At 45.2% G+C, this 20,181-nt stretch overlaps 1 protein-coding gene across 4 annotated transcripts in view; it reads right to left on the bottom strand.

Moving 5' to 3' along the window:
• CCDC68 (coiled-coil domain containing 68) overlaps nt 1-20,181 on the bottom strand; it is a 125,874-nt gene that overhangs the window by 80,224 nt on the left and 25,469 nt on the right. For all 4 annotated transcript variants that reach the window (XM_069746023.1, XM_069746025.1, XM_069746024.1 and 1 more), the window contains exons 2-8: nt 18,560-18,708; nt 16,425-16,499; nt 13,702-13,827; nt 12,663-12,788; nt 11,755-11,883; nt 10,568-10,650; nt 9,904-10,009 (exon numbers count right to left, since the gene is read on the bottom strand). In XM_069746023.1, the coding sequence (XP_069602124.1) occupies nt 9,904-10,009; nt 10,568-10,650; nt 11,755-11,883; nt 12,663-12,788; nt 13,702-13,827; nt 16,425-16,499; nt 18,560-18,708 (794 nt within the window). The remainder of the gene's footprint in view (nt 1-9,903; nt 10,010-10,567; nt 10,651-11,754; nt 11,884-12,662; nt 12,789-13,701; nt 13,828-16,424; nt 16,500-18,559; nt 18,709-20,181) is intronic.

The raw sequence follows: 20,181 nt of genomic DNA, 5'->3' as shown, positions 1-20,181 counted from the left end.
GCCTCTAGCTCCTCCCTAGAATGTCTGTCTCTGCCTCTAGCTCCTCCCTAGAATGTCTGTTTCGGCCTCTAGCTCCTCTCTAGAATGTCTGTGTCGGCCTCTAGCTCCTCCCTAGAATGTCTGTGTCGGCCTCTAGCTCCTCCCTAGAATGTCTGTGTCAGCCTCTAGCTCCTCCCTAGAATGTCTGTGTCGGCCTCTAGCTCCTCCCTAGAATGTCTGTCTCTGCCTCTAGCTCCTCCCTAGAATGTCTGTGTCAGCCTCTAGCTCCTCCCTAGAATGTCTGTCTCTGCCTCTAGCTCCTCCCTAGAATGTCTGTGCCTTCCTCTAGCTCCTCCCTAGAATGTCTGTGTCGGCCTCTAGCTCCTCCCTAGAATGTCTGTCTCTGCCTCTAGCTCCTCCCTAGAATGTCTGTCTCTGCCTCTAGCTCCTCCCTAGAATGTCTGTCTCTGCCTCTAGCTCCTCCCTAGAATGTCTGTCTCTGCCTCTAGCTCCTCCCTAGAATGTCTGTCTCTGCCTCTAGCTCCTCCCTAGAATGTCTGTCTCTGCCTCTAGCTCCTCCCTAGAATGTCTGTGTCGGCCTCTAGCTCCTCCCTAGAATGTCTGTGTCGGCCTCTAGCTCCTCCCTAGAATGTCTGTCTCTGCCTCTAGCTCCTCCCTAGAATGTCTGTCTCTGCCTCTAGCTCCTCCCTAGAATGTCTGTGTCAGCCTCTAGCTCCTCCCTAGAATGTCTGTCTCTGCCTCTAGCTCCTCCCTAGAATGTCTGTGTCAGCCTCTAGCTCCTCCCTAGAATGTCTGTCTCTGCCTCTAGCTCCTCCCTAGAATGTCTGTGTCAGCCTCTAGCTCCTCCCTAGAATGTCTGTCTCTGCCTCTAGCCCCTCCCTAGAATGTCTGTGCCTTCCTCTAGCTCCTCCCTAGAATGTCTGTCTCTGCCTCTAGCTCCTCCCTAGAATGTCTGTATATGCCTCTAGCTCCTCCCTAGAATGTCTGTATCTGCCTCTAGCTCCTCCCTAGAATGTCTGTGTCTGCCTCTAGCTCCTCCCTAGAATGTCTGTCTCTGCCTCTAGCTCCTCTCTAGAATGTCTGTCTGCCTCTAGCTCCTCCCTATAATGTCTGTGTCTGCCTCTAGCTCCTCCCTAGAATTTCTGTGTCTGCCTCTAGCTCCTCACTAGAATGTCTGTGTCTGCCTCTAGCTCCTCACTAGAATGTCTGTGTCTGCCTCTAGCTCCTCCCTAGAATGTCTGTGTCGGCCTCTAGCTCCTCCCTAGAATGTCTGTGCCTTCCTCTAGCTCCTCCCTAGAATGTCTGTGTCGGCCTCTAGCTCCTCCCTAGAATGTCTGTGTCGGCCTCCAGCTCCTCCCTAGAATGTCTGTGCCTTCCTCTAGCTCCTCCCTAGAATGTCTGTGTCGGCCTCTAGCTCCTCCCTAGAATGTCTGTGTCTTCCTCTAGCTCCTCCCTAGAATGTCTGTGTCGGCCTCTAGCTCCTCCCTAGAATGTCTGTGTCTTCCTCTAGCTCCTCCCTAGAATGTCTGTGCCTTCCTCTAGCTCCTCCCTAGAATGTCTGTGTCGGCCTCTAGCTCCTCCCTAGAATGTCTGTGTCGGCCTCTAGCTCCTCCCTATAATGTCTGTGTCTGCCTCTAGCTCCTCCCTAGAATGTCTGTGTCGGCCTCTAGCTCCTCCCTAGAATGTCTGTGTCGGCCTCTAGCTCCTCCCTAGAATGTCTGTCTGCCTCTAGCCCCTCCCTATAATGTCTGTGTCGGCCTCTAGCTCCTCCCTAGAATGTCTGTGTCTGCCTCTAGCTCCTCTCTAGAATGTCTGTCTCTGCCTCTAGCTCCTCCCTAGAATGTCTGTCTCTGCCTCTAGCTCCTCCCTAGAATGTCTGTGTCGGCCTCTAGCTCCTCCCTATAATGTCTGTGTCTGCCTCTAGCTCCTCCCTAGAATGTCTGTCTCTGCCTCTAGCTCCTCCCTAGAATGTCTGTCTGCCTCTAGCTCCTCCCTATAATGTCTGTGTCGGCCTCTAGCTCCTCCCTAGAATGTCTGTGTCGGCCTCTAGCTCCTCCCTAGAATGTCTGTCTCTGCCTCTAGCTCCTCTCTAGAATGTCTGTGTGTTCCTCTAGCTCCTCCCTAGAATGTCTGTGTCTTCCTCTAGCTCCTCCCTAGAATGTCTGTGTCTGCCTCTAGCTCCTCTCTAGAATGTCTGTGTGTTCCTCTAGCTCCTCCCTAGAATGTCTGTGTTCCTCTAGCTCCTCCCTAGAATGTCTGTGTCTTCCTCTAGCTCCTCCCTATAATGTCTGTGTCGGCCTCTAGCTCCTCCCTAGAATGTCTGTGTCGGCCTCTAGCTCCTCCCTAGAATGTCTGTCTCTGCCTCTAGCTCCTCTCTAGAATGTCTGTGTGTTCCTCTAGCTCCTCCCTAGAATGTCTGTGTCTTCCTCTAGCTCCTCTCTAGAATGTCTGTGTGTTCCTCTAGCTCCTCTCTAGAATGTCTGTGTGTTCCTCTAGCTCCTCCCTAGAATGTCTGTGTCTTCCTCTAGCTCCTCCCTAGAATGTCTGTCTCTGCCTCTAGCTCCTCTCTAGAATGTCTGTGTGTTCCTCTAGCTCCTCCCTAGAATGTCTGTGTCTTCCTCTAGCTCCTCCCTAGAATGTCTGTGTCTGCCTCTAGCTCCTCCCTAGAATGTCTGTCTCTGCCTCTAGCTCCTCTCTAGAATGTCTGTGTATTCCTCTAGCTCCTCTCTAGAATGTCTGTGTCTGCCTCTAGCTCCTCCCTAGAATGTCTGTGTCAGCCTCTAGCTCCTCCCTAGAATGTCTGTGTCTGCCTCTAGCTCCTCCCTAGAATGTCTGTCTCTGCCTCTAGCTCCTCCCTAGAATGTCTGTGTCGGCCTCTAGCTCCTCCCTAGAATGTCTGTGTGTTTCTCTAGCTCCTCCCTAGAATGTCTGTGTGTTTCTCTAGCTCCTCCCTAGAATGTCTGTGTCGGCCTCTAGCTCCTCCCAATAATGTCTGTGTCTGCCTCTAGATCCTCCCTAGAATGTCTGTCTCTGCCTCTAGCTCCTCCCTAGAATGTCTGTCTCTGCCTCTAGCTCCTCCCTAGAATGTCTGTGTCGGCCTCTAGCTCCTCCCTAGAATGTCTGTGTCTGCCTCTAGCTCCTCCCTAGAATGTCTGTGTCAGCCTCTAGCTCCTCCCTAGAATGTCTGTGTCTGCCTCTAGCTCCTCCCTAGAATGTCTGTCTCTGCCTCCAGCTCCTCCCTAGAATGTCTGTGTCGGCCTCTAGCTCCTCCCTAGAATGTCTGTGTGTTTCTCTAGCTCCTCCCTAGAATGTCTGTGTGTTTCTCTAGCTCCTCCCTAGAATGTCTGTCTCTGCCTCTAGCTCCTCCCTAGAATGTGTCTCTGCCTCTAGCTCCTCCCTAGAATGTCTGTGTCAGCCTCTAGCTCCTCCCTAGAATGTCTGTGTCGGCCTCTAGCTCCTCCCTAGAATGTCTGTGTCGGCCTCTAGCTCCTCCCTAGAATGTCTGTGTGTTTCTCTAGCTCCTCCCTAGAATGTCTGTCTCTGCCTCTAGCTCCTCCCTAGAATGTCTGTCTCTGCCTCTAGCTCCTCCCTAGAATGTCTGTTTCGGCCTCTAGCTCCTCTCTAGAATGTCTGTGTCGGCCTCTAGCTCCTCCCTAGAATGTCTGTGTCGGCCTCTAGCTCCTCCCTAGAATGTCTGTGTCAGCCTCTAGCTCCTCCCTAGAATGTCTGTGTCGGCCTCTAGCTCCTCCCTAGAATGTCTGTCTCTGCCTCTAGCTCCTCCCTAGAATGTCTGTGTCAGCCTCTAGCTCCTCCCTAGAATATCTGTCTCTGCCTCTAGCTCCTCCCTAGAATGTCTGTGCCTTCCTCTAGCTCCTCCCTAGAATGTCTGTGTCGGCCTCTAGCTCCTCCCTAGAATGTCTGTCTCTGCCTCTAGCTCCTCCCTAGAATGTCTGTCTCTGCCTCTAGCTCCTCCCTAGAATGTCTGTCTCTGCCTCTAGCTCCTCCCTAGAATGTCTGTCTCTGCCTCTAGCTCCTCCCTAGAATGTCTGTCTCTGCCTCTAGCTCCTCCCTAGAATGTCTGTCTCTGCCTCTAGCTCCTCCCTAGAATGTCTGTGTCGGCCTCTAGCTCCTCCCTAGAATGTCTGTGTCGGCCTCTAGCTCCTCCCTAGAATGTCTGTCTCTGCCTCTAGCTCCTCCCTAGAATGTCTGTCTCTGCCTCTAGCTCCTCCCTAGAATGTCTGTGTCAGCCTCTAGCTCCTCCCTAGAATGTCTGTCTCTGCCTCTAGCTCCTCCCTAGAATGTCTGTGTCAGCCTCTAGCTCCTCCCTAGAATGTCTGTCTCTGCCTCTAGCTCCTCCCTAGAATGTCTGTGTCAGCCTCTAGCTCCTCCCTAGAATGTCTGTCTCTGCCTCTAGCCCCTCCCTAGAATGTCTGTGCCTTCCTCTAGCTCCTCCCTAGAATGTCTGTCTCTGCCTCTAGCTCCTCCCTAGAATGTCTATATCTGCCTCTAGCTCCTCCCTAGAATGTCTGTATCTGCCTCTAGCTCCTCCCTAGAATGTCTGTGTCTGCCTCTAGCTCCTCCCTAGAATGTCTGTCTCTGCCTCTAGCTCCTCTCTAGAATGTCTGTCTGCCTCTAGCTCCTCCCTATAATGTCTGTGTCTGCCTCTAGCTCCTCCCTAGAATGTCTGTGTCAGCCTCTAGCTCCTCCCTAGAATGTCTGTCTCTGCCTCTAGCTCCTCCCTAGAATGTCTGTATCTGCCTCTAGCTCCTCCCTAGAATGTCTGTCTCTGCCTCTAGCCCCTCCCTAGAATGTCTGTGTCTGCCTCTAGCTCCTCCCTAGAATGTCTGTATCTGCCTCTAGCTCCTCCCTAGAATGTCTGTCTCTGCCTCTAGCTCCTCCCTAGAATGTCTGTCTCTGCCTCTAGCCCCTCCCTAGAATGTCTGTGCCTTCCTCTAGCTCCTCCCTAGAATGTCTGTCTCTGCCTCTAGCTCCTCCCTAGAATGTCTGTATCTGCCTCTAGCTCCTCCCTAGAATGTCTGTATCTGCCTCTAGCTCCTCCCTAGAATGTCTGTGTCTGCCTCTAGCTCCTCCCTAGAATGTCTGTCTCTGCCTCTAGCTCCTCCCTAGAATGTCTGTGTCGGCCTCTAGCTCCTCCCTAGAATGTCTGTCTCTGCCTCTAGCTCCTCCCTAGAATGTCTGTGTCAGCCTCTAGCTCCTCCCTAGAATGTCTGTCTCTGCCTCTAGCTCCTCCCTAGAATGTCTGTATCTGCCTCTAGCTCCTCCCTAGAATGTCTGTATCTGCCTCTAGCTCCTCCCTAGAATGTCTGTGTCTGCCTCTAGCTCCTCCCTAGAATGTCTGTGTCTGCCTCTAGCTCCTCCCTAGAATGTCTGTCTCTGCCTCTAGCTCCTCCCTAGAATGTCTGTCTCTGCCTCTAGCTCCTCTCTAGAATGTCTGTGTCTGCCTCTAGCTCCTCCCTATAATGTCTGTCTCTGCCTCTAGCTCCTCCCAAGAATGTCTGTCTCTGCCTCTAGCTCCTCCCTAGAATGTCTGTCTCTGCCTCTAGCTCCTCCCTAGAATGTCTGTCTCTGCCTCTAGCTCCTCCCTAGAATGTCTGTCTCTGCCTCTAGCTCCTCCCTAGAATGTCTGTCTCTGCCTCTAGCTCCTCCCTAGAATGTCTGTCTCTGCCTCTAGCTCCTCCCTAGAATGTCTGTCTCTGCCTCTAGCTCCTCCCTAGAATGTCTGTCTCTGCCTCTAGCTCCTCCCTAGAATGTCTGTCTCTGCCTCTAGCTCCTCCCTAGAATGTCTGTCTCTGCCTCTAGCTCCTCCCTAGAATGTCTGTGTCTGCCTCTAGCTCCTCCCTAGAATGTCTGTGTCTTCCTCTAGCTCCTCCCTAGAATGTCTGTGTCGGCCTCTAGCTCCTCCCTAGAATGTCTGTCTCTGCCTCTAGCTCCTCCCTAGAATGTCTGTCTCTGCCTCTAGCTCCTCCCTAGAATGTCTGTCTCTGCCTCTAGCCCCTCCCTAGAATGTCTGTGCCTTCCTCTAGCTCCTCCCTAGAATGTCTGTCTCTGCCTCTAGCTCCTCCCTAGAATGTCTGTATCTGCCTCTAGCTCCTCCCTAAAATGTCTGTATCTGCCTCTAGCTCCTCCCTAGAATGTCTGTGTCTGCCTCTAGCTCCTCCCTAGAATGTCTGTCTCTGCCTCTAGCTCCTCCCTAGAATGTCTGTGTCTGCCTCTAGCTCCTCCCTAGAATGTCTGTCTCTGCCTCTAGCTCCTCCCTAGAATGTCTGTCTCTGCCTCTAGCTCCTCCCTAGAATGTCTGTCTCTGCCTCTAGCTCCTCCCTAGAATGTCTGTCTCTGCCTCTAGCTCCTCCCTAGAATGTCTGTCTCTGCCTCTAGCTCCTCCCTAGAATGTCTGTCTCTGCCTCTAGCTCCTCCCTAGAATGTCTGTCTCTGCCTCTAGCTCCTCCCTAGAATGTCTGTCTCTGCCTCTAGCTCCTCCCTAGAATGTCTGTCTCTGCCTCTAGCTCCTCCCTAGAATGTCTGTGTCTGCCTCTAGCTCCTCCCTAGAATGTCTGTGTCTTCCTCTAGCTCCTCCCTAGAATGTCTGTGTCGGCCTCTAGCTCCTCCCTAGAATGTCTGTCTCTGCCTCTAGCTCCTCCCTAGAATGTCTGTCTCTGCCTCTAGCTCCTCCCTAGAATGTCTGTCTCTGCCTCTAGCTCCTCCCTAGAATGTCTGTCTCTGCCTCTAGCTCCTCCCTAGAATGTCTGTGTCTGCCTCTAGCTCCTCCCTAGAATGTCTGTCTCTGCCTCTAGCTCCTCCCTAGAATGTCTGTCTCTGCCTCTAGCTCCTCCCTAGAATGTCTGTCTCTGCCTCTAGCTCCTCCCTAGAATGTCTGTGTCTGCCTCTAGCTCCTCCCTAGAATGTCTGTGTCTTCCTCTAGCTCCTCCCTAGAATGTCTGTGTCGGCCTCTAGCTCCTCCCTAGAATGTCTGTCTCTGCCTCTAGCTCCTCCCTAGAATGTCTGTCTCTGCCTCTAGCTCCTCCCTAGAATGTCTGTCTCTGCCTCTAGCTCCTCCCTAGAATGTCTGTCTCTGCCTCTAGCTCCTCCCTAGAATGTCTGTCTCTGCCTCTAGCTCCTCCCTAGAATGTCTGTCTCTGCCTCTAGCTCCTCCCTAGAATGTCTGTGTCTGCCTCTAGCTCCTCCCTAGAATGTCTGTGTCTTCCTCTAGCTCCTCCCTAGAATGTCTGTGTCTTCCTCTAGCTCCTCCCTAGAATGTCTGTCTCTGCCTCTAGCTCCTCCCTAGAATGTCTGTCTCTGCCTCTAGCTCCTCCCTAGAATGTCTGTCTCTGCCTCTAGCTCCTCCCTAGAATGTCTGTGTCGGCCTCTAGCTCCTCCCTAGAATGTCTGTCTCTGCCTCTAGCTCCTCCCTAGAATGTCTGTGTCTTCCTCTAGCTCCTCCCTAGAATGTCTGTCTCTGCCTCTAGCTCCTCCCTAGAATGTCTGTGTCTGCCTCTAGCTCCTCTCTAGAATGTCTGTCTCTGCCTCTAGCTCCTCCCTAGAATGTCTGTGTCGGCCTCTAGCTCCTCCCTAGAATGTCTGTCTCTGCCTCTAGCTCCTCCCTAGAATGTCTGTGTCTTCCTCTAGCTCCTCCCTAGAATGTCTGTCTCTGCCTCTAGCTCCTCCCTAGAATGTCTGTCTCTGCCTCTAGCTCCTCCCTAGAATGTCTGTCTCTGCCTCTAGCTCCTCCAAGCACAAAATGTCACCTCTTATCTTAGTAACTGGAAAATCTGTCTTAATTGATTATAGATTTTACCCAAGAATTGAGAATGAAAGATCAGTCCAGGAGTTAAGGTACCGTCACACTAGACGATATCGCTAGCGATCCGTGACGTTGCAGCGTCCTCGCTAGCGATATCGTCCAGTGTGACAGGCAGCAGCGATCAGGCCCCTGCTGTGCTGTCGCTGGTCGGGGAAGAAAGTCCAGAACTTTGTTTCGTCGCTGGATCTCCCGCTGACATCGTTGAATCGGTGTGTGTGACACCGATTCAGCGATGTCTTCGCTGGTAACCAGGGTAAACATCGGGTTACTAAGCGCAGGGCCGCGCTTAGTAACCCGATGTTTACCCTGGTTACCATCGTTAAAGTAAAAAAAACAACCGCTACATACTTACCTACCGCTGTCTGTCCTCGGCGCTGTGCTTCTCTGCTCTGGCCGGAAAGCAGAGCGGTGATGTCACCGCTCTGCTTTCCGGCTGCCCGGCGCTCACAGCCAGAGCAGAGAAGCACAGCGCCGAGGACAGACAGCGGTAGGTAAGTATGTAGCGGTTGTTTTTTTACTTTTAGGATGGTAACCAGGGTAAACATCGGGTTACTAAGCGCGGCCCTGCGCTTAGTTACCCGATGTTTACCCTGGTTACCGGCATCGTTGGTCGCTGGAGAGCGGTCTGTGTGACAGCTCTCCAGCGACCAAACAGCGACGCTGCAGCGATCCGGATCGTTGTCGGTATCGCTGCAGCGTCGCTTAGTGTGACGGTATCTTAAGAAGCAGATTTGTCTGATAAGATTTATTACAAAGTAGATTTTTTTCACTTGTAATATTGATTTATGAGATAAAGAGACTTCCTTAAGTGTCACCTCTGCTTCACAAGCAGATATAGAAGTGGCTAAACTGGTCCTACAAGGTGCTGCAAGCTCTCTGCACTCAGTGCCTACAGTACATGAGGATGTGGGTTGAGCATAGTAAGGAATTGATTTATAGCCAACATATAGGTAGGTTCTCTTTCCGCTGCCCCCTCTCTCTCGCTCTGTGTGACCCCTTCCAGTTTGGAGAAGGCCTCAGAGGAAGTGTATATTTTCACTATATGCTACTTACAATACAGAACATGAAGTGGGTGTAGCACAATACTAGTAAGACCCTCCTTGTGCCTTTAAGGGGATGTCCCAGATTTTAATAATGGACTAATGTGTTATAATATGAAAAAAATAATACAATACTCATACTTGGGTAATAACCAACTTCCCTGCATCAAGTACATGACATACATACACGTGACCTCTGCAGCCAGTCACTGACCTTAATAATAACATGTACAGCATGTGTTACACACCTGTCCTGACTAAGCTCGTTTGCTGTGCTCCACTTTGGGTTTTCCAAGTTTCTGGGACATCATATCCCCAGGCCTTTTAAGGCCCAGTTAGATCACACCCGTGTCTTAGCATTGAGACTCTAGAGTTGCTGTTTGGAGTGCTCTACCATATGTTCACATTGTGCAGTCATCTTGCAATTCTCCTCTGATCCCTGCATACCCTCAGTCCTGTTGTGCTGCTTACAGCAAACGATAGGGTGGTTAACCCTTTGATAGCCATCCTATCGTTTGCAGTAAGCATAACAAACTGTTATTGGATTGTTTATATTGCACCTTCCTCTGTTCCTGTGCTTCGGACTTGCCATTTCTCTCTGGTCTGTCCTCCTGATCCTGTGGTTTTCCAGTGTGCCCAAATCCTCGATCTCCCATGTGCCCTCCACCAACCAGGCTCCATGTATCCACCCTGAACTGCCACTTTGTGAATCCACCTCACTAGGTGATCCTAACAGTATGTGAACACTGAGACCAGTGATTGTCTGCAGCGGTCACATGACTGCATGCTTCACAGAACTAAAGAAAGACCAGTGGGAACCACTGGGGCAAGACATGAATGAATTAATACAAAAATGACAGTGATGTACAGTTATGAAAAATAAGGCTTAATAGGCAAAATCAAGCATGAGGCAACCGTCTCCTGTTTTTAGGCCCCAATCCTGTATTAAATTTATGTAATTATTTTTATAGGTTTTCTGACTGTTTCCCCGAGGAAGGTAACAGCATGGGAAACAGCAGGAGCCCAGATGAAACAAGCCCTTACCTCCTGGATTAATGCGCGGAGAAGCTGGTGTTGAGACATCATCAATTGCTGCAAGTGATTTATTTGTTCGTCAACAGTCAAAACCTCGTCCTGAATGGACGAACAACTAAAGAAAAAAAAAAAAGAAAATATTACAAATGGGTTTTTATCAAACATCTTTTTCCATGTAATATAAATATCTATTAAAAAAAGATCCTCTTGAAATATTGCACACCACAGGCTGACCTTTCCTGTTTTGTGCAGCTCATTCGCCTGCTTTACTCTGTAGACTGGGGCAGAGTCTGCAGTTATAAACAGTTGAATGAGAGCTCACTTGTTCTGCTGGAGGCCTAAATATACAGGATTATAACATTATACCCACACAAGGCTCTGTAGGCAGGTTTACCTCCCTTAGTGCCCCCCTCACATTGAGAACTGTCCCTCGTGTAGGACTCAATGTGACCATGTATTACATAGTTCTATATACATCTGAATAGGCGCCATGTAATACTACATCACTCCAGCAGTGGCCGCTAGGTGTCAATTTATTTGCCGCTAGCAGTAGAGGACTGTTCAGACCACCCACAATCTGGGAAACTTGTCTGATGCCCCAGTGGGTGCAGGAACAGCATAAATCATGGCAGTCACTCAGCTTAACCACCTACATTGTAGTCCTGCTACTGACCCATTCTTGTTGGAAGGATCGGCCATTCTTCTTGATAGCTCATTTTCAAGTAAATGTTTCTTTTCAAACAAAGATGCATTTTCCTATAGAAAAAAAACAAAGAAAGTTGGAAAGCATAGAAAAAAAAATAATTTCTATGATATACTGCAGTATTGAAGTGTATAGTACAGGTGATCACAGGTTTAAGCCTCCTGTAGGGGACTAGAATGTAAATTAAAAATGCTTAAAGGGAATCTGTCAGCAAGTTTTTGCTACCAAATCTGAAAGCAGGATGATGTAGTGGCAGAGACCCCGATTCCAATGATGTGTCACTTAGTGGGCTGCTTGCTGCAGTTTTGATAAAATTCCTGTTTTATCTCCTGCAGATCTATCAGTTTTCTGAATACTGAGCTGTGTATAACCCCGCCCACGCTCCTGATTGGCTGCATCCTATGTGTACTGTAGAAAGCTGCCAATCAGTGATGAGGGCGGGGTTGGATTCCATGATAGCAGGTTTACTAGTCCTCTAGGGATAACCTCCTGGTGATAAAACAGAGATTTTATCAAAACTAGAGCAAGCAACCCATGAAGTGACACATGGCTAGAATCAGGGTGTCTGCCTCTACATCATGCTGCTCTCAAATAATGTGGCAAAAACCTGGTGACAGATTCTCTTTAAATCATGCCTCCTTTTCTCAAATAGTGCCACCTGTGATAATCTAAAATGAATGAACTCAAATATTAATCACCATAAAGAGGAGAACATTGAGGGTATGTGCACACGTCAGGATTTCTTGCAGAAATTTTCCTGACAAAAAACGGACATTTCTGCCCGAAATCCGCATGCGGTTTTTTTTCACGTTTTTTCATGCGTTCTTGATGCGTTTTTTGTGCATTTTTGTGCGTTTTTTTTTCCCAAATGCATGGAATAGCGGGAAAAACGCAGAAAATCCGCAAAATGAATGAACATGCTGCTTTTTTTTTACCGCAATGCGTTTTTTTCATGGAAAAAAAACGCTTCATGTGCACAAAACATGCAGAATGCATTCTAAATGATAAGATGCATAATGTATGTGTTTTTAATGAGTTTTTATAGCTTTTTTATCATGAAAAACCCCCGTCGATCTCAAGAGCGGGACCCTGCGGATATGCCATAAATACATGAGATTGGAATACCCCTTTAACATTATAAGCCCCTCATCACTCACTGCCTCCATTCGCTCCATGAGCTTCTCCAATTCAAGGATCCTGCTATGCTTCTCCTGAATTTTTTCAGCCACATCATTAAGTCTCTCGATACTTTTCTTAAAGTGATCATCATGTTCTGTTACAGAAACCTAAGAAATAGGGCCAAAAAAAAATATTACCCAAAATGAACTCATTACTTCCATCATCTTAAAGGGATTATATGAGATTATGGAAACGTCTCTGCAGTGTATAGTTATTTATAGTGTTAATTCTCATCTTCATAAACGGGTATTGTTGGATAGTGCTTGTAAAAGACAAGCAATTTTGCAATTTACTGCATCTAAAAATCTTCAGCCGTTCTTGAGATATTAACACTTTTATTTTGTTTACAACTTGTTGCCCTGGAGACCGACCACCGCTGCTAGACAGTAGAAAATTCACAATGCTTAGAATCGCTTTTTATTGAGCTTGTAAGCACTTGTTTTGAAGCTGTCCAGCATTGGTGGAGCGCTCTGTTACCTCCTAATCCCGGCCAGCTTCAGCGTAGTTCTTACAAGCTAGATAGCAGAGGTGGTCGGTCTCCTAAGCAACGAGCTGTAAGCAAAAGAAAAGTGTTCATATCTCAAGAACGGCTGCAAATTTTAATAAGCAGTAAATTGAAAATATGCTTGTTTTTCCGGGAAAGGACCGGAAAGGGTTTTGGTAGAGATCGCCTTAGCTCAATGACATTTTTAAGACTGATATACTGCAACAAGATAAATAAGAACTTTTTAGGACTTTTTAAAAATAAATATTATTATATATTAGATCCAACAAAGTGGGGATTAATGAACAGAAAAGTGTCCATAGAATAAAGCAGTGACCAGGAAGAGATGCATACAGAGCCATATTTGTGTGTATAGGGTATAGCACTGCTATCCTTCCTCACCTGTAGCTGCTGCTTCTCCTCTTCATGAGATTTTCGGAGGAGTTCAGACTTTTTGTTGTAGTTTTCATACAGTTTACGAGTTGCGTCCCTTATCGCTTCTGCTCCAGCTTCACGCGTCGCTTCCAACTAGGACAAAACATATTACAATCACTGAAATATAAATGTATAGTATAAATAGATAGTAATAGCATAAAAATATATATAAATATGTATCTCCAATATATATCTAATAATAACATAAAAAATATATATGTAATGATATAAAAAATATAAAAAAAATATATCCAATATATATGTAATGATAACATAAAAAAATATATGTAATAATATAAAAATATAAAAAATTATATCCTAAATATGCAATAATAAAATAAAAAAACAATATATGTAATAATATAAAAATATTAAAAAAATCAATTTGATGTAACAATATAAAAAAACAATATTTATGTAATAATATAAAAATATAAAAAAATATATATCCAATATATGTAATAACATAAAAAAATATATGTAATAATATAAAAATATTCAAAATTATATATCCTATATATGTAATAATAACATTAAAAAAATATATGTAGTAATGTAAAAATATTTAAAAAATCCAGTATGTAATAATATAAAAAAACAATATGTATGTAATAATAACATAAAAAACAACATATATGTAATAATATAAAAATATCAAAAAAATATATCCAATATATATGTAATAATAACATAAAAAAACATTAAATATGTAATAATATAACAATATTAAAAAATATATATCCAATATATATGTAATAATAACATAAAATATAATTTATATATAATATATGTAATAATAAAAATATAAAATATATAATAACAAAAATATATAAATATATATCTCCAATATACATGTAATAACATAAAAATATTAAATATATAAATAACATCTCCAATATATATATATATATAATAACATAAAAATATTAAATTTATATAAATATATGTCTCCAAATAAATATAAGAACAATTTTTTTTACACTAGTGAGAAAATCTGTGATCGTACCTTGATTTGCAGATCTTCATTTTCTCTATTCACCTCCAGAATCTGCAGGTCCTGATTCTTTAATTTCTCAACGATCCGTTTATATCGGGAGTCGAAGGAATCATTTTCTTTCTCAAGAAGCCCATTCTGTGTTATGTCAGGTGTAAAAAAAAATCAATGATTAATCAGAATTTGATTATAATAGGTTTTTTAAAAAAGGTTTAAAATGGGGGGTTTCTATGACCCCTTATTGACTACCAGCGACTCTCGTGATCATCTGATTGATGCGGCTGGAGGAAATTTGCATTTCTCCTACAGTGGCCGCTAGTGGAAACGTGTGGTATTACACGACTCAGAAATGACTGGGCCACCATCTACATGGATAAGTCCTTCAGAAGATGGATGACTTGTAATGCCAAAAAGTTTACTGTGATGCTTAGTCATAAAATGATTTTATATTTCAACTATGTGGCCAAAAATGATCCGGATCCATTGTGATTGTCAGAGACTGTTGCTGCCTTGTTAGTCCTCATCAGTGCAAGGCAATGATTCCCTCCCTTATTAAGGCAGGTAGGCGCTTAAAAAACGTCCGTAAGGAATGCATAAAGGGGTTGTCTAGAACCAAGATATTCATCCTAGGGATATATGATCGATTTCCTAAATTGGTGGGGGGGGGGGTCTGATAGCTGGTACCCCACCAATCGGTTGCTAGCAAGTCTATGGAGCAGAAACAGGAGAGCTCTGCGCTCCAACTAGTGGTTGTTTTCCGGTACTGCAGCTCAGCTGTTATTAAAGCAAATGGCATCAGACATTAATATTTTAGTCCTGGAAGACCCCCCATTATTTTCCTACCTAAACAAAAAGCTAGGAATAGGGGTAGGTACCACTTAATAACATTCATGTTATGTGCTATAATTCAGCTGAGAAAGTGGTATCTATACCCTAATCTTTACTGGTCGTCCTGTCTATTCAAGGTCCAACAGAAACCTGACCCTGCGCATATAAAATAATGGTGCGATGCTTATCAGGCGCCAGGAGAATGAAGGCAGAGGCGGTAAATACACCCGATGAGCACACACTGTATGTCAACAACTTTACGGCTCATCTGGCTCACTAATCCAATGTAATTGCAGAAAGCAAACACTGAGGACCCAGTAATTGCTACACAGGAAAGTCCAAGTCACTGACTGCACCCGGCGCAGCCTGGACCATAAAAATGAGAAAAAGGGGAAAAAATAATCAATAATATGAGCATTACATTACATAATATATAGGTATTATATTACTCAATGTATTCAAGATAAATCTAGGAAAACGCCTCTTGTGGATCCAATCATTAAGGAATAATCAGAAAATGACCTATTATTTAAATTAGACTTTAAAACGTAGTTTTGGGGCTATTCATTGAAAAAAATACATTTTCAAATATTGCAGTTTTTCCCACTGGCCACTCTAGCATTCCTGATTTCTGCAGCTCAATTATCAGCTTTGCACTACAGACTGGGGCGAGTTCATCAGAGTCATCTCAATCTCTTTTGAAGGCCGGTGAGTTATTCACAGCTTTATTGTAGATAAAGACAGGGTAGTAAAGGCACCAAACGCATTAGATGCTTCGGCTGACCGACATCTCTTCTGACTCTCCCATGGATGGGCTTAATCGTTTGCTCGACCCGCAGCGGTGTTCTCTTTGAGAATGCCGCTGACCGACTTCTCTGCTGGCGCCTTATCTCCATGAGAACAAAGCGATTGGTAGTTCGAAATTGGACATGCCCGATCAACATCTCTCCCGACCATCACTTGGCCGGAGACCCCATATACATTGGCAGCCAAATCTTGGATATTTAAGGATTATCTACGGGGAGTTTCTGGTGAAGCAATTGCCACATCCAGATCTAGAGATGGCTGCGCACGTCCGCATCTCTCTCCATACACGCGTGCTCATCTAGTTCCATAATTCCCATAGAAGTGACTGGAGATGAGCGGACATCTTTTCATTCATTCTCTGCCAAACTTACCTCTAAATACTGACACTAAATCAAAATGTTCATCCTGACAACTCAAAAATGCACCAAAGGATCAGGGTCCTGCTCCCAAGAGCTTACAATCTATATGGGACCACTGTTCCGAATGGGCCACAAGGTAATACATTATCATGTCATCTAACAAGATATACATAGACAGAGACTTTCATTAAAAAAAAGAGCGTCCCTCCCTTTCTTCTGGAGGACTCGCCCTGTCCTCATCCCAGAAACAACACACTGATATAAATGAGCACGGTGTAATACATGTTGTCTCCTGCGGGGGTGCTGTAGCATTACAGCTAGATACTTGGGGGTCGCAGAAGTGTTAAATTTTTCAACTTGTGACCCTCCTAACACATAGGAATGTCCAAAATAAGCAACCTTCTTTAACAGTATCACAGTATATGAGAGCTCGTGGCTTTGAGACCTAGCATTTCAGGCAGAGGGGAAGCTGAGAGGTCTACCATACATTTTCCAGCTACAATGATATGTCTGGAGGGGCATGGGTGGTCTATAATATTTATTTTGAGAAATCTATGGTGGTCCAAACTCAGATACGCCACAATTACTTTCACAATGACATGTCAGGGTGGAGACGAGCACTGATTTCTCCTTTGAAGAAGACACATTTACATTATTAGTACGATGAGTTGTTTTTTTTTTGTTTAATTCCCATTTTTATGAACAAAATTTTGCGAACTGTGTAATAATATCTGTCCTTACCTTCTCCTGCGTGCTCCTACTGTACAATTCATCCTTAAATAAATGACTCTGAATCTTCTCTAAAGTAGCTCGGATCTAAAAAGGCAAAAAGGAAACGTTCCTTACTCCAGATGTGATGCAGACACAAGTGTGGGTGACGGTCATCGCTGCTTTCTTATTTAAAGTCAACGTCTAACCTTTCTTTCATTGTTTCTTATTTATTTCCTAACTACAAAACTAAAAAGCTTTGGAAATAATCTCCTTTAAAATGTCCTATCAATATGTCGCCGTACAGACTGTGTCACTCCTGTGCCTAGCAGGCTGCGCTGCTGCTTCCGACAGATCCTGGCTCTTGTGAACTTCAACCTGATATCATTTACTCTCTCTTCTCTGCCCGTCCCTTCTCTTGAAGAGACACTTTGCGAAGTCCCATTCACACGTCCTGTTTTTGAGTACGTGACGTGTTCTATTCTTGTTTTTGGCGCATAGGACATGCACCCATTATAGTCTTTAGTCCCATTGACACACACTTTCTTTTTGGCATCCATTAGAGCTCTAGCTACAGTAGAAATGGTGCAATCAATTGCTATGATCCTGGTCAGTAATCTATGGCCGCTGGACCTCTATGCCGCTGCCGGCATCCATGACTCTTCTTTTGATTAGCTGGCCTGGCATAACATCTTTATTTCCGCGTGATGACGTTGCGCCAGGCTGGCAAATCAAAAGAAGAGTCACGGATGGCGGCAGCTAGGAGACTGTTCTTAAGGCTCCTGTCCAGCGGCCACGAATAACTGACCGGGTCCTGCTAATCGATTTGCACCAACTATATTCATAACTAATCAGATTCATTGTGAATTTCTTACAAATCTCTAATACTGGCTCATGGAATGGAAACTAAAAAACATCACCCAGAAGTATTTTAATTTTAACTATGTGCCTAAAAACTTACAGTTAAGTAGTTGCAAACTACCTGCCTTTTCTGCCCATTGCAGATGTCTGCCGAGACAGAGCAGTCACAGACCGCTTCCATTGACATCACACTGACAGAACAGTGGCTTCTCTTCTGCTCTACTCTGTTGACAGGGCGTGGCTGCTAATGTCATGACAGCCTGCTCTCTGCTGCTTCACTGCGGGGAACCGGCTGTCAATCATGATGATGTCGGCAGTGACTGTCCACTTCTACCAACGATTCATCAGCTTCAGTTCAGATCACATTGAAAGAGCAGCGGCTTCTTCTCCGTTCTGCTCTGTTGATGGGGCGTGGCTGCCGATATCATACTGATTGACAGATGGCTCCCTGCTGCTTCACTGTGGTGAATCAGCTGTCAATCTTCATCATGTCAGCAGTGACAGACCGCTTCTACCAACGATTTATCAGCTTCCTTTCACATTATATTGACAGAGCAGCGTCTTTTCCTCCTACTCTACTCTGTCAGCAGGACGTGGCTGCCAATGTCATGCTGATTGACAGCCAACTCCCTGCTGCTTCACTGTGGTGAACTAGCTGTCAATCTTCATGATGTCGGCAGTGACAGACCACTTCTACCAACGATTTATCAGCTTCCATTCACATGTTGAAAGAGCAGCTACTTCTCTTCTGTTCTTCTCTGTCAACAGGACGTTGTTGCCAATGTCATGCTGATTGACAGCCGGCTCCCTGCTGCTTCACTGCGATGAACTAGCTGTCAATCATCATGATGTCATCAGTGAAAGACCACTTCTACCAACGATTTATCAGCTTCCATTCACATCATGTTGACAGAGCAGCGGCTTCTCCTCTGCTCTGCTCTGTTGATGGGGCGCGATTGCCTCTCTGCTGCCTCTCTGTGGGGAACCAGCTATCAATCAGCATTATGTCTGCAGTTAGTCCCCATCAACAGAGCAGCCCATAGGAAAAAAAAGAGCTGCTCGGTTGACGTGGAGCAGCTGAATCCCTGGCAGGAGTGGTCGGTTACTGCTCTGTGCTGGTGCCGGGTAGGTAGGTAGCTGCCTCTGCTAGGAACTACCTACTTGTTAATTTTTAGGGTCATAGTATAAAAATTGAAATAGCCCTGGACAATCCCTTTTACATTGACCGGCATACCACACATTCGTTAGACGCTGATGGATATATGTTGTCTCACACAACAGATAGAGACTATGAAGCTATGACTCACAGTGCGGACATATTCAGTCTCCTCCTTGATGTGGGACACGGATGACCCATAAATGTAGGAAACGTCATCTTCCATCGACACTTGATCATCAACTTTGCTCATGAACCCATTTTCTAAAGGTGAAATTGTTGTCATTTTTCTTTCATTTCCTGAAAGTTGATGAACGAGGAAAAGAACGATAACAAATATGAAAAGAATAGAAAGCAAAATATTAGTGTATGTAATAAATACAAGTGTAACATAATATAGAAAAACAGAACATTCAACAATCCAGAAGAGCAAGTCCACAACCGCCCGGCAAACTGCTGACACTGCTACGCAGGATTACACCACAATCATTCATGCAGTTTTTGGTGGAGTTTTTCTGTTCTACAAGTGTTTCAGAAAACAGTTTAGAAGAGAGTTTTTGAAGAATTTGGGAAAAGATTTACCGTAATTCTGAAGCTTTTTTTTACAGCCTTTAAGTTGGACAGTACCTAGTTTGGAGCATTTTTCATCAGAAGAGATAAATCTGACAATGAAAAAAAAGCTCAAAAAAACCTCATCAAATGAAAAGCAAAGATGATTATGGGCTCGTTCACACGTCCGATTTTTCCACTTACGAGAAAAGCGAGTCTATTATTCTGAGTTTGATCAGAGTGCGATACAAGTGTCATCTGATTTTCTCATACATGAAGAACTTAAAAAATACCATTTTCTTCACCTTCTTCGTTCGGACAATCAGAACATTGAAGTGCGGTCTGATTGTTTTCACCGACTCATTGACTTGCATTGTGTATTTTGGTCCGACACTCAGATCAAAATTAGACATGGTCCGAACATGTGAATGACCCCATAGACTATCACAGATACGAGTGCTGTCCATGAAAAACCATGGAGAGCTCTCGTATGTGAAAATCAGATGTCTGAATGAGGCGTGGTAGTGTAATGAATGAGCCACTGTTAGGAGATTTTTCTGGCATTTTTTGGCAGCGGATTTGGTAAAAAAAACAAAAAAATAACTTAAAAAAACTCTGATTGCAATTGCTCTCTTTCTTGTAGATTTTGGAACTGTGCTTCACTTGTCACAAAGCTGAAATCTGCATCTCAAAACTGTGGCAATTTGTGGTAAATTTGGTTCTCCGAGTCAATTAGTTGATTCCTCTGAGTAGAGATGAGGGAACCAGAACTTAAAAGCTGAACATGGACCCGGTGCGAAACGCTGAACATGGACCAGACGCTAAACACTGAACATGGACCAGACGCTAAACACTGAACCTGGAACAGACACTGAACATGGACCCGATGCTAAACACTGAACATGGACCAGACGCTAAACGCTGAACATGGACCCGGCGCTAAACACTGAACATGGACCAGACGCTAAACGCTGAACAGGGACCAGACGCTAAACGCTGAACAGGGACCAGACGCTAAACACTGAACATGGAACAGACGCTAAACACTGAACCTGGAACAGACACTGAACATGGACCAGACCCTAAACGCTGAACAGGGACCAGACTCTAAACACTGAACATGGAACAGACGCTAAACACTGAACATGGACCAGACGCTAAACACTGAACCTGGAACAGACACTGAACATGGACCAGACGCTAAATGCTGAACAGGGACCAGAC

The sequence above is a fragment of the Ranitomeya imitator genome, chromosome 1 (genome assembly GCF_032444005.1).
Source record: "Ranitomeya imitator isolate aRanImi1 chromosome 1, aRanImi1.pri, whole genome shotgun sequence".
In the NCBI taxonomy this organism is placed as follows: domain Eukaryota; kingdom Metazoa; phylum Chordata; class Amphibia; order Anura; family Dendrobatidae; genus Ranitomeya; species Ranitomeya imitator.
Note: the sequence above shows the minus strand (reverse complement) of the source record. Positions and strands in the feature narration are given on the sequence as shown.